A 16,511-nucleotide genomic window follows, 5' to 3' on the forward strand; every position below is an offset into this window, starting at 1 on the left:
ATGGCAGGCAGCTTAGCCCCAGTGATTTACTGGGCCATACGCACTACCCTCCACCCCTAGTGCCTTGCGATCAGAGGCCGAGCAATTGCCGTACCAGGCAGTGATGCAACCAGTCAGGATAATCTCGATGTTGCAGCTGTAGAACCTTTTGAGGATCTCAGGACCCATTTTTAGTTTCCTGAGGGGGAATAGGTTTTGTCGTGCCCTCTTCACAACTGTCGTGGTGTGTTTGGACCATTCTAGTTTGTTGTTGATGTGGACACAGAGGAACTTGAAGCTCTCAACCTGCTCCACTACAGCCACGTCGATGAGAATGGAGGCGTGCTCGGTCCTCCTTTTCCTGCAGTTCACAATCATCTCCTTTGTCTTGGCTACGTTGAGGGATAGGTTGTTATTCTGGCACCACACGGCCAGGTCTCTGACCTCCTCCCTATTGACTGTCTCGTCGTTGTCTGTGATCAGGCCTACCACTGTTGTGTCGTCTGCAAACTTAATGATGGTGTTAGAGTCATGCCTGGCCGTGCAGTCATGGGTGAACAGGGAGTACAGGAGGGGACTGAGCATGCACCCCTGTGGAGCTCCAGTGTTGAGGATCAGCGTGGCAGATGTGTTGCTACCAACCATCACCACCTGGGGGCGGCCCTTCAGGAAGTCCAGGATCCATTTGCAGAGGGAGGTGTTTAGTCCCAGGATCCTTACCTTAGTGATGAGCTTTGAGGGTACTAGGGTGTTGAACGCTGAGCTGTAGTCAATGAATAGCATTCTCACATACGTAAGTGTTCCTTTTGTCCATGTGGGAAAGGGCAGTGTGGAGTGTAATAGAGATTGCGTCATCTGTGGATCTGTTTGGGCGGTATGCAAATTGGAGTGGGTCTAGTGTTTCTGGGATATTGGTGTTGATGTGAGCCATTACCAACCTTTCAAAGCACTTCATGGTTTCGACGTGAGTGCTTCAGGTCTGTAGTCATTTAGGCATGTTGCCTTTGTGTTCTTGGGCACAGGGACTATGGTGGTCTGCTTGAAACATGTTGGTATTACAGACTCAATCAGGGACATGTTGAAAATGTCAGTGGAGACACCTGCCAGGTAGTCAGCACATGCCCGGAGCACATGTCCTGGTAATCCGTCTGGCCCTGCAGCCTTGTGTATGTTGACCTGTTTAAAGGTCTTACTCACGTCGGCTACGGAGAGCGTGATTAGACAGCCGTCCGGAACAGCTGATGCTCTCATGCATGCCTCAGTGTTGCTTGCCTCAAAGCGAGCATAGAAGTGATTTAGCTCGTCTGGTAGGCTCGTGTCACTGGGCATCTCGCAGCTGTGCTTCCCTTTGTAGTCTGTAATAGTTTGCAAGCCTCTCCCCATATAAGACGAGTATCGGAGCCGGTGTAGTATGATTCAATCTTAGCCCTGTATTGACGCTTTGCCTGTTTGATGGTTCGTCGCAGGGCATAGCATGATTTCATGTAAGCTTCCGGGTTAGAGTCCCGCACCTTGAAAGCGGCAGCTCTACCCTTCAGCTCAGTGCGAATGTTGCCTTTAATCCATGGATTCTGGTTGGGGTATGTACGTACAGTCACTGTGGGGACGACGTCCTCAATGCACTTATTGACAAAGCCAGTGACTGATGTGGTGTACTCCTCAATGCCATCAGAAGAATCCCGGAACATGTTCCAGTCTGTGATAGCAAAACAGTCCTGCAGTTTAGCATCTGCTTCATCTGACCACTTTTTTACAGACTGAGTCACTGGTGCTTCCTGCTTTAAATGTAGCTTGTAAGCAGGAATCGTGAGGATAGAGTTGTGGTCGGATTTACCAAATGGAGCGCGAGGGAGAGCTTAGTATGCGTCTCTGTGTGTGGAGTACAGCTGATCTAGAATTTTTTTACCTCTATAATGTTGTTCCCTTCATTTTTTGGGTCTCGGTGTCTCCGGATTCACAGACACCCAAATATCCCCTATGTATGTTTTGACATGGCCTATTGATTAATGAGACACACTGTTTATCTTATTATTTTGTGCTATAATTTGCAGTTTACCTTGGAACATATTATCATTATAATTATTTTACGTTGTTGTGTCTCAATGGGCCCCTAGGCTATAAATAGGATCTATAAATAGGATCTATGTGCAATGATCAGGTCACTCTGAGGAAGATGTCAGCTTGATGTTGAAATGTCAGTCACCTGTTCACATCCTGTACAATGTATTAAAGTGAGCAATAACAAATCAATCTCTGCCTTTATTTGTTGACTGATCCAACTAATTTCTACCTCGAATTTGTCCACGAATTTGTCCACTTCCATGGACGTTTTCCTTGCAAGCCATTCTAATATTTTCAGATAGTATTTCATCCCAGGTCTGGTAAGTCTACACTATCGACTCAGGAATCAGATTAATATGTTTCAAGGAAAAGAACATGTCCCAGCCTCAACCACCATTTCCCTTTCTTCTGGGGACAACATATCATAAACACTTAGTCTCAGAAATGGACACAACGCGAACACTAACACAGGGGCAGTGATAGGTTCAGAACCTGAGTATACTTTGCTGTGTAGTATATAGTCAGAAAACACAATGCGTTGTTGGAGATGTCTGAGGCCATTCATGACAAGCCAGATGTGACCAAGAAGGTCAAGTTTGACAGAAGTGAAGCTGAGGAGACGATTGTGGACGTCTATGTCAGTGCAGACACCGTGAGGGACCATGAGACCAGCACCAAGACAAAGAGGTAATACACAACCTAATACACACACAATCTTTCCTTCTCACACACACACACACACACACACACACACACACACACACACACACACACACACACACACACACACACACACACACACACACACACACACACACACACACACACAAAATGCAATGAAAAACTATAAACACATATTTTTATAACAGAGGGAAGAGACCCTTCTTAGCTCTTGCTGTGTTCTCATTCTGACTGGGATCATAGGCCTGTCTGTCCACTTTAGGTAAACGTTATAATTCCTACAAATTACCGGCAGTTCTGTGGTTATCTGTTTTAGTAGTTATTGATGATAACGGGTCTCTAAGAGGTTCTTAGCTTTTAAGTCCAACTCATCTGCAGAAAGAGTCTTCTTAGCTTATAAGACCAACTCACCTGCAAAAAGAGTCTTCTTAGTTTATAAGACCAACTCACCTGCAGAAAGAGTCTTATTAGTTTATAAGACCAACTCACTTGCAGAAAGAGTCTTATTAGTTTATAAGACCAACTCACCTGCAGAAAGAGTATTCTTAGTTTATAAGACCAACTCACCTGCAGAAAGAGTCTTCTTAGTTTATAAGACCAACTCACCTGCAGAAAGAGTCTTCTTAGTTTATAAGACCAACTCACCAGCAGAAAGAGTCTTCTTAGTTTATAAGACCAACTCATCTGCAGAAAGAGTCTTCTTAGTTTATAAGACCAACTCATCTTCAGAAAGGGTCTTCTTAGTTTATAAGACCAACTCACCAGCAGAAAGAGCCTTCTTCGTTTATAAGACCAACTCATCTGCAGAAAGAGTCTTCTTAGTTTATAAAACCAACTCATCTGCAGAAAGGGTCTTCTTAGTTTATAAGACCAACTCACCTGCAGAAAGAGTCTTCTTAGTTTATAAGACCAACTCATCTGCAGAAAGAGTCTTCTTAGTTTATAAGACCAACTCATCTTCAGAAAGAGTCTTCTTAGTTTATAAGACCAAATCACCTGCAGAAAGTCTTCTTCGTTTATAAGACCAAATTCGCCGAAAAGCCTATTTGAATTCTGACATGTTGGCTGGATTCACAACCAGTGTAGCTTTAATTTGGTATATTTCATGTGTGATTTAATGAAAGTTTGATTTTATAGTAATTTTCATAGTAATTAATTTGAATATGGCGCTCTGCATTTTCTCAGGCTTTTTGCCAAGTGAGTACAGTACATGTATTGTGTAACATGAAGTCCTATGAGTGTCATCTGATGAAGATCATCAAAGGTTAGTGATTCATTTTATCTCTATTTCTGCTTTTTGTTACTGCTCTCTTCAGCTGGAAAAATGGCTGTCTTTTTCTGTGACTTGGCTCATATCTAACATAATCGTTTCGTGTGCTTTCGTCGTAAAACCTTTTTGAAATCGGACACTTTGGCTGGATTTACAACAAGTGTAGCTTTAAAATGGTGTAAAATACTTGTATGTTTGAGGAATTTAAATTCTGGGATTTCTGTTGTTTTGAATTTGGCGCCCTGCAGTTTCACTGGCTGTTGACGAGGTGGGACGCTACCGTCCCACATACCCTAGAGAAGTTAAAGTGTAAACGGCTGTCTTGGACCTAGTCTGGAGAGACTCAGCCTCCCCGGAGGACTGTGCCCAAAACAGACGAGGCAAGGAAGCAGAACCACACCATCGCTGCTCAGACGTGACAGGGTCGTGATCCAGACCGTGCGTGCACGTGCGCGAGTGTGTACTCGCACCCCACACACACTTGCACACACACACTTACACACTTCTCTCTCTCTCTTCCTCAGAGTGGTAACAGACCTTCCACGGTGGCAGAGGCGGACAAAAGGGCATCAGTGCTCAAGCATGACTCCACCTGGCCTTTTCCCCCCCTGCTAGCCAAGGAGGAGATGAACCCTTTGGATCCCTGTGTGCTCCTGGGTGGCAGCACCGCTTGGTTACCCGTAGAGATGAGCCTGACGTGTGTGTGTGTGTGTGTGTGTGTGTGTGTGTGTGTGTGTGTGTGTGTGTGTGTGTGTGTGTGTGTGTGTGTGTGTGTGTGTGTGTGTGTGTGTGTGTGTGTGTGTGTGTGAGAAAGAGAGAGTGTGATTAGCTCTCTCTGATTAAACTAGCGCTCCTCGCTAGCTAGCAAGAAGCTGAGCCAACTCATCACTGTCAATGCCATTCTAAGTCTATTCACAAAGACACTGTCCATCCATCCATTCACGCATTGATTTCAGTCATTTATTTAACTTGACCTCCCTGAGATTGAAGCCCAGAGAAAATATTTTGAACGTACGGTCTATTAAACTCAACGGTAGTGTGAATACACGGAAAGTGGCACTTGAATTTCAACACCGAAGTTTCTTGAAGGTCGAAGTTACAGATGGCTGAAGTTAATCAAATGTGAAGTGCGCACAGTCTCTCAGATAAAAGATGAAGCAGAATGAGTTCTAAAGTTGAATCACTGGTAAAGCTTTAGAGGTCTACTTTGGAGTGAGTGCTAACGACTGATCTCTGTTGGAGGCCATGACATTTGAAAAAGTTGGAATTTTGGCAGCATTTGATTTCACAGGCCTTGAGTGAGATTTCAGATCACTTCGTTGATGCAACTACTGTAAATAAGGCTAATAAACAAATATGGGAACAACCCTAAACTAGCCCATAATATGTAAACTAGTACCATTGAAGTCGGAAGTTTACATACACATTAGCCAAATACATTTAAACTCAGTTTATCACAATTCCTGACATTTAATCCTAGTAAAAATTCCCTGCCTTAGGTCAGTTAGGATCACCACTTTATTTTAAGAATGTGAAATGCCAGAATAATAGTAGAGAGAATTATTTATTTCAGCTTTTATTTCTTTCATCATATTCCCAGTGGGGCAGAAGTTTACATACACTCAATTAGTATTTGGTAGAATTGCCTTTAAATTGTTTAACTTGGGTCAAACGTTTCGTGTAGCCTTCCACAAGCTTCCAACAAAAAGTTGGGTGAATTTTGGCCCATTCCTCCTGACAGAGCTGGTGTAACTGAGTCAGGTTTGTAGGCCTCCTTGCTCACACACGCTTTTTCAGTTCTGCCCACAAATTCTCTATGGGATTGAGGTCAGGGCTTTGTGATGTTCACTCCAATACCTTGACTTTGTTGTCCTTAACCTCTAATTCCTCCCAATCCCGGATCTGGGAGCACCCCCATCAGTAAAAAAGCTGACTAGCATAGCCTAGCATAGCGTCACAAGTAAATACTAGCATCTAAATATCATTAAATCACAAGTCCAAGACACCAGATGAAAGATACACATCTTGTGAATCCAGCCATCATTTCTGATTTTTAAAATGTTTTACAGGGAAGACACAATATGTAAATCTATTAGCTAACCACGTTAGCAAAAGACCACTTTTTTTACTCCACCATTTTTTTACTGCATCAGTAGCTATCACAAATTCGACCAAATAAAGATATAAATAGCCACTAACCAAGAAACAACTTCATCAGATGACAGTCTGATAACATATTTATTGTATAGCATATGTTTTGTTAGAAAAATTTGCATATTTCAGGTATAAATCATAGTTTACCATTGCAGCCACCATCACAACTCTCACCAAAGTGACTAGAATAACTACAGAGAGCAACGTGAATTACCTAAATACTCATCATAAAACATTTCTGAAAAATACACAGCGTACAGCAAATGAAAGACAAACATCTTGTGAATCCAGCCAATATTTCAGATTTTTTAAGTGTTTTACAGCGAAAACACAATATAGCATTATATTAGCTTACCACAATAGCCAGAAACACAACACCATTTACCAGCAGCAAAGGTTAGCGATCGTAACAAGCAAGCAAAAGATATATAATTTTTGACTAACCTTCATAAACTTCTTCAGATGACAGTCCTGTAACATCATATTACACAATGCATATAGGGTTTGTTCGAAAATGTGCATATGTAGCGGCACAAATCGTGGTTATACAATGTGAGTAGTGGCCAAACTTCAAGCAATCTGTCCGGCGCCATCTTGGAGAGGCACCTAATCTAATCGATAACTAATCATAAACTTGACTAAAAAATACAGGTTGGACAGCAAATGAAAGATACATTAGTTCTTAATGCAACCGCTGTGTTAGATTTTTAAAATTAACGTTACTGCGCATACAGCGTGCGCTAAAGCGAGACCGCACCGAAATTCATGGCGGAATTATTGTTTAACATTTGTCAACATAAATACGAATTAACAGCATAAAGACTTCTTACTATTTGACGAGCTTCCATCAGAATCTTGGGCAAGGTGTCCTTTCTCCAGAACAATTGTCTTTTGGTTGAAAGATGTCCTCTTCTCCTGTAGAATTAGCAGCTAACGCTAGCTATGTGCCGGAGAGGTGTCCAACTCGTGATAGCGCGTCACAAAGAAATTCCAGAAAATCGCAATAAACTGATATAAACTGCTATAAGTCGGTTTAAATTAACTACCTTATGAAGTTTTTAAGACAAAAATCAAATTAAATCATATAGAACTGCTAAAACGAAAGCTTTTCAGGACGCCATTGTGATGTCCCTCCTGCGCCAGGCGCCCCGTTGAAAAGGTCGGACCTTCCGTTCCACGGGCTTTTATAGTGCCCCAGATGGTGCAATCCACTCCATTCAAATTCTCACCGCTTACTGACATCTAGAGGAAGGCGTATGCAGTGCATGTAGCCCCATAGCTTACATGGGAATTTATAAACTGACCCCAGAACAGAGACCTCGATTTCAGAAATCTCACTCCTTGACAGGAAGTGTGCTGCAGAATGAGTTCTGTTTCACTCAGAGAAATAATTCAAACGGTTTTAGAAACTAGAGAGTGTTTTCTATCCAATAGTAATAATAATATGCATATTGTACGAGCAAGAATTGATTACGAGGCAGTTTAATTTGGGAACGAATTTTTACAAAGTCGAAATGGCGCCCCCCTATTGACAAGAAGTTTTAACCTTTAACGAGTCACCAACCCGGATCCGGGATCACCCCCCACTCCCCCCCCACTGAGTAGCATAGCTAGCATAGCGTCACAAGTAAATTGTAGCATCTAAATATCATTAAATCACAAGTCCAAGACACCAGATGAAAGATACAGATCTTGTGAATAAAGCCACCATTTCAGATTTTTAAAATGTTTTACAGGGAAGACACAATATGTAAATCTATTAGCTAACCACGTTAGCATAAGACACAATTTTTTTACTCCAACAGTTTTTTCCTGCGTCAGTAGCTATCACTAATTCGACTAAATAAAAATATATATAGCCACTAACCAAGAAACAACTTCATAAGATTACAGTCTGATAACATATTTATGGTATAGCATAGTTTTTTTTTGAAAAATGTGCATTTTTCAGGTATAAATCACAGTTCTACATTGCAGCTGCAATCTGAAATAGTGCTGACGCAGCCAGAACAATTACAGAGACCAACGTCATATAACTAATTACTTATCTTAAAACATTTCAGAAAAATACACAGCGTACAGATATTGAAAGCCCAACATCTGGTGAATCCAAACAATATTTCAGATTTATTAAATGTTTTATAGCGAAAACAAAATGTAGCGCTAAATTAGCATAGCCACGCCAGCCAGAACCAGCTGGGCGCCCCCGACCAGTTCACATGCACGACAGATATATGAAATAACATCGTAAATTGGGTCTTACTATTGCTGATCTTTCATCAGAATGTTGATCAATGTGTCCTTAGTCCTGATGAGTCGTTCAATCCATTCATAATGGCAACTTTCCCTCTTCATTTAGCATATGTACTGGTCGACTGGCCAAAGTAAAAAAAGTCACAGAACGGAACACGGCAAAACTCCCGAAAAAATTCAAATAATCTGATTAAACTATATTGAAAAAAACATACATTAAGATGATATGGTCACATGTATCAAACAAACTTCGAGACGGAGATAGTTTTCATCCGTAACGGCAGCAAAACAGTAGACAATCGCACCTCCAAATAGCGCGAGTCAGAGAACCGGAAGTTGTCGGTCACGCCAAAGAAATAGGTCTTATTTCACGTCAGTACAAGGTAAACAAAACATTTCTCCTCTGACGTCCTCTTGACACCCAGAGGAAGACGAATGAAGTGTGTTTCGGGTCATAGGTGGCGTGACCATATATAGGCAGAGCGTTGAAGCGAGCATACACATCTTGCATTCTTCTTCTTGGTCAGGGAAAGTGCTGTCAAATGACTTCTGTTTAACTCAGAGACAAAATTGAAACGGTTTTAGAAACTATAGATTGTTTTCTATCCAATGGTATTAATTATATGCATATAGTAAGAGCAATAATTGAATAAGAGGCAGTTTAATCTGTAGAGGAAATTATGCTAATGCAAAAACAGCACCCCCTATAGTGGCAAGAAGTTAAGCCATTTTGCCACAACTTTGGAAGTATGCTTGGGTTCATTGTCCATTTGGAAGACCCATTTGCAACCAAGGTTTAATAATTGTCCTCCTCATGATGCCATCTATTTTGTGAAGCGCACCAGTCCCTCCTGCAGCAAAGCACCCCCAGAACATGATGCTGCCACCCCGTGCTTCACGGTTGGGATGTGTTCTTCGGCTTGCAAGCCTCTCCCTTTTTCCTCCAAACATAAGGGTCATTATGGCCAAACAGTGCTATTTTTGTTTCATCAGACCAGAGGACATTTCTCCAAAAAGTATGATCTTTGTCCTCATGTGCAGTTGCAAACCGTAGTCTGGCTTTTTTATGGCGGTTTTGGAGCAGTGGCTTCTTGCTTGCTGATCGGCCTTTCAGGTTACGTCGATATAGGACTCGTTTTACTGTGGATATAGATACTTTTGTACCTGTTTCCTCCAGCATCTTCACAAGGTCCTTTGCTGTTGTTCTGGGATTGATTTGCACTTTTCGCACCAAAGTACCTTCATCTCTAGGAGACAGAACGCGTCTCCTTCCTGAGCGGTATGACGGCTGTGTGGTCCCATGGTGTTTATACTTGCGTACTATTGTTTGTACAGATGAACGTGGTAACTTCAGGCGTTTGGAAATTGCTCCCAATGATGAACCAGACTTGTGGAGGTTTACAATTTTTTTCTGAGATCTTACCTGACTTCTTACTTCTTATTTTTCCATGATGTCAAGCAAAGAGGCTCTGAGTTTGAAGGTAGGCCTTGAAATACATCCACAGGTACACCTCCAATTGACTCAAATTATGTCAATTAGCCTATCAGAAGCTTCTAAAGACATGACATAATTTTCTGGAATTTTCCAAGCTGTTTAAAGGCACAGTCAACTTAGTGTATGTAAACGTCTGACCCACTGCAATTGTGATACAGTGAATTATAAGTGAAATAATCTGTCTGTAAACAATTGTTGGAAAAATTACTTGTGTCATGCACAAAGTAGATGTCCTTACCGACTTGCCAAAACTATAGTTTGTTAACAAGAAATGTGTAGAGTGGTTGAAAAACTAGTGTTAATGACTCCAACCTAAGTGTATGTAAACTTCCGACTTCAACTGTACATCCATCTGCCTTCCTCACTAAACTGTTAACCCAAAATAGGCTGTGTACACCCGTAGATACGTCTACTGTCTGTGATACATCTACTGTCTCACCTGCACAGCCAATACAAGCCAAAAACATTCTCTCATCTCTCCTTTACCCTCCTTTACTTCTTCACCCGCTACTCTTCTTTGCTCCTCCGTCTTCTCTTTCCCTGTCTGTTTCCCTTTCCTCTTCTCGTTGAAGCGGCACGGTACGGATGAGACAACCGCTTGACAGATAGTTGTCACAGGACGTGACAAAAAAACGTTCACATTTCACAAAAAATTAATTCTATCATCCCTGGCAAATATAAAAATGGGCGAAAGAGTAGGAAACATATGGGGGGAAAAAGTGCCTGAAATGAACCAAATCAATCACCCAGGCTTTGTCTTAGCGAAAATGTTTCCTCTCCTCTATTTCAAATCAAATCTCCCTGTTGTCTCCTTTGAGCTGTGATTTTAGCGTTTCCAGCTGCTGCGCACTCTTTGGAGACCGGCTGCCTTCATGAACTATGTGGTCGTGTAATAGATGAAGTATAGCATTTTCATATTTTACTGCACTGTTGAGCTGCAGTATAGTGAACCAGGCAAGTTGGCCTCACGCTCGAGAGAGAGAGAGAGAGAGAGAGAGAGAGAGAGAGAGAGAGAGAGAGAGAGAGAGAGAGAGAGAGAGAGAGAGAGAGAGAGAGAGAGAGATGCTCCGCTCCACTCGCACAGCACCGAGAGGAAGAGGGCAATGCTCCACTCCCAGTGTTCATAGACACACACACTAATGTCTCTCTCATCCACAAATAGGCTAGACAAACAAAAGCTGACTCTCTCATCTCTAGCTCAGAGTAGTGTGCGTGTGGTGTATTATCTCTGTTCCAATCAGTGTGGTGTCTGCCATGTGCCTCCCAGCGTGGGGGCCTCCTATGGGAAGCCCAGCCCTCAGCCACATCACGTTTTGCTGACCAAACTCTAGCAACACTGACTGTGTGTGTGTGTGCGTGTGTTAGACAGGGGGTGGGTTTGCAATACAATGTTAATCAAAGAACTGCCGGTGACTTTCAACTGTCCTTGCCATCGTCACCACAAAACAACCAGCACATACACACTAGGAATACTAATGAACTGTCGTTTGACAAGCAACCAATTGCTACACAGCACTACAAGCTACAAGTTCTGGTTCATTTTGCTTCATCACAGAATACAGGCTAATACCCGCACACTTGTCCGAAACTTTTTGCTTTCTTTGGAATAACAACACATCTCAGTGCCTCAGAAGGAAATCAAATTCCATTCTCTATTGTCTCACACATCAAGTCATGCTTTAAAGATCGCATCTGTTTGGCTGTTGTTGCTTGTTTGTTAAGCCAGTCGTCCGGGGACGCCAGAACCGTCCGTCACTAACCCAGAAGTAAAAGCAACAGCAGAGATTAAAGAGAACAGAAATGATGCTCGATACAATGGGGCAGACCGAAGCTGGCAAGAAGTGTAGAATCGATACCTCCAAAACTCTCAAGGGGAAGCTGGAGTAAAGGGGTTGTAGAATACACGGCTAAACAGTAAGTCTAGCATTTTCAAAACAGATGCGGACAGTGTGTGTGTGTGTGTGTGTGTGTGTGTGTGTGTGTGTGTGTGTGTGTGTTGCTACCTGCTGCCTGCCCTGAAGCTGCAGGTTTATCAAAGCTGTCTTAGAGAAGCGGTTGCTAAGCACGCTAGTTTCCCGGGAATGGAAAGAATAACTTTTGTCTTTTGAAGCCTTTTCCGTACAGAATCTCTCTGCCTGCTAGTCTCTCTGCTAGTCATTCCAGCATGTTGTCAGCTTTGTTGTCAGCTATAACCAGTGAGTGTGTGTTTGGCTGGGTTTGATCCCAAGTCTCCTGTGCACCATGAGACTGTTAGCCCAACGACCTGAAGCCTAGGCAGCAGCCCAGGCAAGGTACTCATCACAAGACTGCGTTAGCCCAACGAGCTAAATCCTGGGCAGCAGCCCAGGCAAGGTTACTCATCACAAGACTGTGTTAGCCCAACGAGCTAAACCCTGGGCAGCAGCCCAGGCAAGGTTACTCATCACAAGATCGTGGTATAGCTTAGATTTTATAACCAGTGACTTTATTACCAGTAAAACCAGAAAGCGTCCAACCTTGTCGCTAGCTATAACCAGTGAGTAAGTGACCAGCTGGGTTTACACCAAGGTCTTCGGGCGCACCGCAAGACAGGTGAAGCCCAGGCTACAGTTTAGGCAGCACGGTTACTCGTCACGCCGTCGCGGTTCACTGAACCACCTCCGTTACCCCCAACGACTATGTTAGCCCGGTGAGCTAAAGCCTCTGCTAAAGCTATGTGTCCCTACCTGTGTGACCAGGGGCTCCAGCAGCCGCTCCACAGTCAGGGTGCGGATCTCCAGACTCTTGGGGTCCCATTTCAACAGGATGGGGGACGTAGCGGTGGTCATGGTCTCTGCTGGAGGAACAAATAGAGAGACAAGTTAGAAAAACACATGCATTTGGTTAGAGGCAAAACAGAGAGAGAGAGAGAAAGAGAGAGACCGCATGTATAAGCTTGTTCTTTCAGCCACGAGCGATTTTTCAAAGAATGCCCCGTTTTATGTCTCCCTCTATTCCTAGGCAGTGACACTTCACGCACCATCGGCAGCAGTTTAAAAGAGGGATGGATTAGAGAGCGGGGGGAACTTAACGGAGAAGTTTTGGTGGAGTCCCTTTAGAGCTCCGCGTTTCCTTTTCGACGGGGAGAGACATAAAAGTATTTCGGACAGAGGAGACTAGCGGGATGGCATATCAACCCTGCCCAGGTTCAGCCAATAAGGATCAAAACTGGGGGAACAATGGAGACTTTAAACTTCTTCCTATTTCTGCGAACCTGGGCATGGACCAGAGAGTCTCTGCCATAGCCTTGGGAAGTAGTTTTGGGGTGGGGGTGCTGCGATTTAGCAAAAATAATTGCCAGCGCCGAAGACGTCTAAATCGTTCCACTAATCCAGGACTAGTAGACCCAGTGCAATACCTTTGTGAAAACATTCAAACAAAATGTATTTGAGTGTTTACCAGCATTTATAACTCGAGTCTGATAATTATCTGTACGAAACAGTTAATCTGATATCTGTGGAATATAAAAAAAAACACTTGCTTGACATATGTTTTCCAGTTTGAGATACTTTGCAAATTGATCTTATATTTATGTGAAAACAGAAATGGTCTATTCATTCCTTTTTCCATTTTAGTACAACGCTCTTATCCAGAGCAACTTACAGCAGTGAGTGCATACATTGTCCCCATGGGAATCGAACCAACAACCCTAGCATTGCAAGCGCCATGCTCTACCAACTGAGCCACATGATCACACCACAAGCCACATGATGTCTCAATGTACTCAATGACTGTATTGTGGATTGTTTTTCTTGGTGATGGAAGGTACAAACCTTGATGACCAGCCTATGTCCTGTACAGTAATGTATTTACATTAAGTGGTTTGTAATAACAGTAACTTAATACTGCACAAAAAAAGTGGTTGTTTTACATGTTATTTGATCAAGAAAAAAAATATTTAATTTGATGTTTATGTTTTGTGTCTTTGACCATCATTTTGCACCTTTTGATATAAATGTTTGAGGGCAGGGTTTTGTTCTTTCTGGATTCCATTTAGAATCACGATCGCCGAGAAAGGGACAGTGCAACAACTCTTACAAATCCAAACTATTGAATCCTCCAAGATACCGTTGTTAATTATACAACTACCTATTTTTGACAAAGCAAGATACTGAAGAAAAAAAAAAATCCCCCCCCGCCCACACTACAGAGGTCCATGTCGGTCCACTAACACAAGTAAAGGGCCAGTGCACTACCTTAGTGGAAAAATACATGTAAATGACCAAACAAATCAGACAAAAGCCCACTGATTGCATTAAAGGGCTACTACACCACTCGTATCTCCACCCGTGGAGGCCGCTGAGGGGAGGCTAGCTCATAATAACGTCTGGAAAGGAGTCATCTATTTGATCTGTTTGATACCATTCCACTTCATTACCACGAGCCCATTCTCCCCGATTAAGTTGTCACCGACCTCCTGTGAACTCCACCCTCGGCAGTTAAAGATTCCCAGTAAAGACACTTCCACGTTAACTAGAATGGAAGAGTCTGTGCTGAGATTCTTTAATGGTGTTGTGTTGAAGTGTTTTTTTATTAAGGCTTGAATGTGATTCAGGGACACCTCGCACTGTTTATGCCTACTGCCTTCAAACCTGATTGTCATTCAGAAGAGTGTGTTGGCCTAGATTTGTCTCTCGGTCTCTATCATTCCTTTCGGTGGAACCGAGAGCGAGCGAGTGGGATTCTGATTACTAAAAACATATGTGGGTACAAAGCTTGAGCAGTGGCTTTGAAGAACAGAACTAATATATGCAGGTGAGTCTCTGGTTAAGGCAGGAAACTGAGGCGGAGACACAGGCAGGGATCCATTTGGAAATATGAGAGAGAAAGAGAGAGAGAGAGAGAGAGAGCGAGAGAGAGATAGAGAGAAGTTCGACTGAGGTGAGTTGAAAAGTACGGAACTAAGTGGAATTCCAATGATCACCGTTGAAAAAACCCTTAGGAGTATATAGCTGAGGCGAGAAGTACCACTCACATTTAAATTAAGTCTAATTCAAATCGGTTCTATTAACAAATTAGCTACCTATAATTCCGATGAGTAATACCACGCTACACACAGATGTGGCCGTACGCGCACACACACACACACACAAACACACACACACACACACACACACACACACACACACACACACACACACACACACACACACACACACACACACAAAGGCAAAGTCTAAACCCTGACATATGCTTGTGTAGGGGCCTCCTCCTATAGATTACCGTAATTTCCGGACTATAAGCCGCTACTTTTTTCCCACGCTATGAACCTCGCGGTTTATACAATGACGCGGCTAATTTATGATTTATTTTTTTCCCCACAAGATTCACGCTGCCAAAAAACTGAGCACCGTCACATAATGTCACGAAAATCGAGCGCGCTCAAACTTCCCATCATTCTGATTACGGTAGTCATTTTGTCACCCTCATCATGGCAAAGACACGGAGAAATGCATATGATGCAGCTTTCAAGTTGAAGGCGATCGATCTGGCTGTTGGAAAAGGAAATAGAGCTGCTGCACGGGAGCTTGGCCTTAATGAGTCGATGATAAGACGTTGGAAACAGCAGCGTGAGGAACTGACTCAGTGCAAAAAGACAACAAAAGCTTTCAGAGAAGAAAAGCAGATGGCCCGAACTAGAAAATGAGCTTGAAGACTGGGTCAACACACAGAGAGCAGACGGCCGAGGTGTTTCAACTGTGCAGATCCGACTGAAAGCCAAAACAATCGCCACCGCAATGAAGTTTGACTTTCTTGGTAGGCTACTGTTTACTGCTATTTTTTTATATTTTTGTTACAAGCCGTGTTTCGTTAAAGCCTATTTATTTTTGTTACAAGCCGTGTTTCGTTTAAAAGCCTATTTATTTTTGTTACATTTGTGTTTCGTTTAAAGGCTATGTAAAGTTCATTTGTTTCAATGTACCGGTAGGCACTTGCGGCTTATAGACGTGTGCGGTTTATTTATGTACAAAATACATATTTTTAAAAAATTCAGTGGGTACGGCTTATATTCAGGTGCGCTTAATAGTCCAGCAATTACGGTATACTATTGTCAGTAGGGGGATCTGACTCATTGGGGTTATTTGGGGTCGATAGAGTCAATGGCAGAAGGATGGAGAGGGGCAGAGGAGGGAGGAGGGCTGCCATTGCCATGGGGACGTGAAGCTAAGCAACACTCCAGTCCAATGTTGCCAGCTGGGGCATGTGGGCGGGGGTCCAGTGTCTCTGTCTGATGGACAGGGGGGTTTGAGGGAAATTGACGGTTCTGGACTAAGGGCTTCTAAAACAAGCCTGGGGGTGAATAAAGTCTCTGGGAAGACTGGCCTGCATTAAGCTCTCATTCTCTTCTATAGTAGTTAAATATGCTCCACATGAAGTCTACACCTACAAAGACAAAATCTTGCCTACGAGCCTAAATTAGGAATATTTCAAACAGTCTCACATGAACAAAAAACACATTGTATAATCTGCATGGTAAGATTGAGTGGCTCTTCCCACACAGAAAGGAGAGTCATGGAAGTAAAGCGTTTATTTTGAAATGTCGTAGGAATTGCCCAAAATGCATGTAGGCCTTTACAAACTCCTGGAATTAAACCCCAA

General features: G+C 42.9%; 1 protein-coding gene across 6 annotated transcripts in view; it reads right to left on the reverse strand.

Annotated features, from left to right (window-relative positions):
- The window catches only part of LOC120052780 (catenin alpha-2-like), a 654,154-nt gene extending 641,454 nt beyond the window's left edge, over positions 1-12,700 (reverse strand). For all 6 annotated transcript variants that reach the window (XM_038999899.1, XM_038999897.1, XM_038999900.1 and 3 more), the window contains exon 1: positions 12,599-12,700. In XM_038999899.1, coding sequence (XP_038855827.1) covers positions 12,599-12,700 — 102 coding nt within the window. The remainder of the gene's footprint in view (positions 1-12,598) is intronic.
- Between the last annotated feature and the right edge of the window lie 3,811 nt (positions 12,701-16,511).

The sequence above is a fragment of the Salvelinus namaycush genome, chromosome 8 (genome assembly GCF_016432855.1).
Source record: "Salvelinus namaycush isolate Seneca chromosome 8, SaNama_1.0, whole genome shotgun sequence".
NCBI lineage: Eukaryota > Metazoa > Chordata > Actinopteri > Salmoniformes > Salmonidae > Salvelinus > Salvelinus namaycush.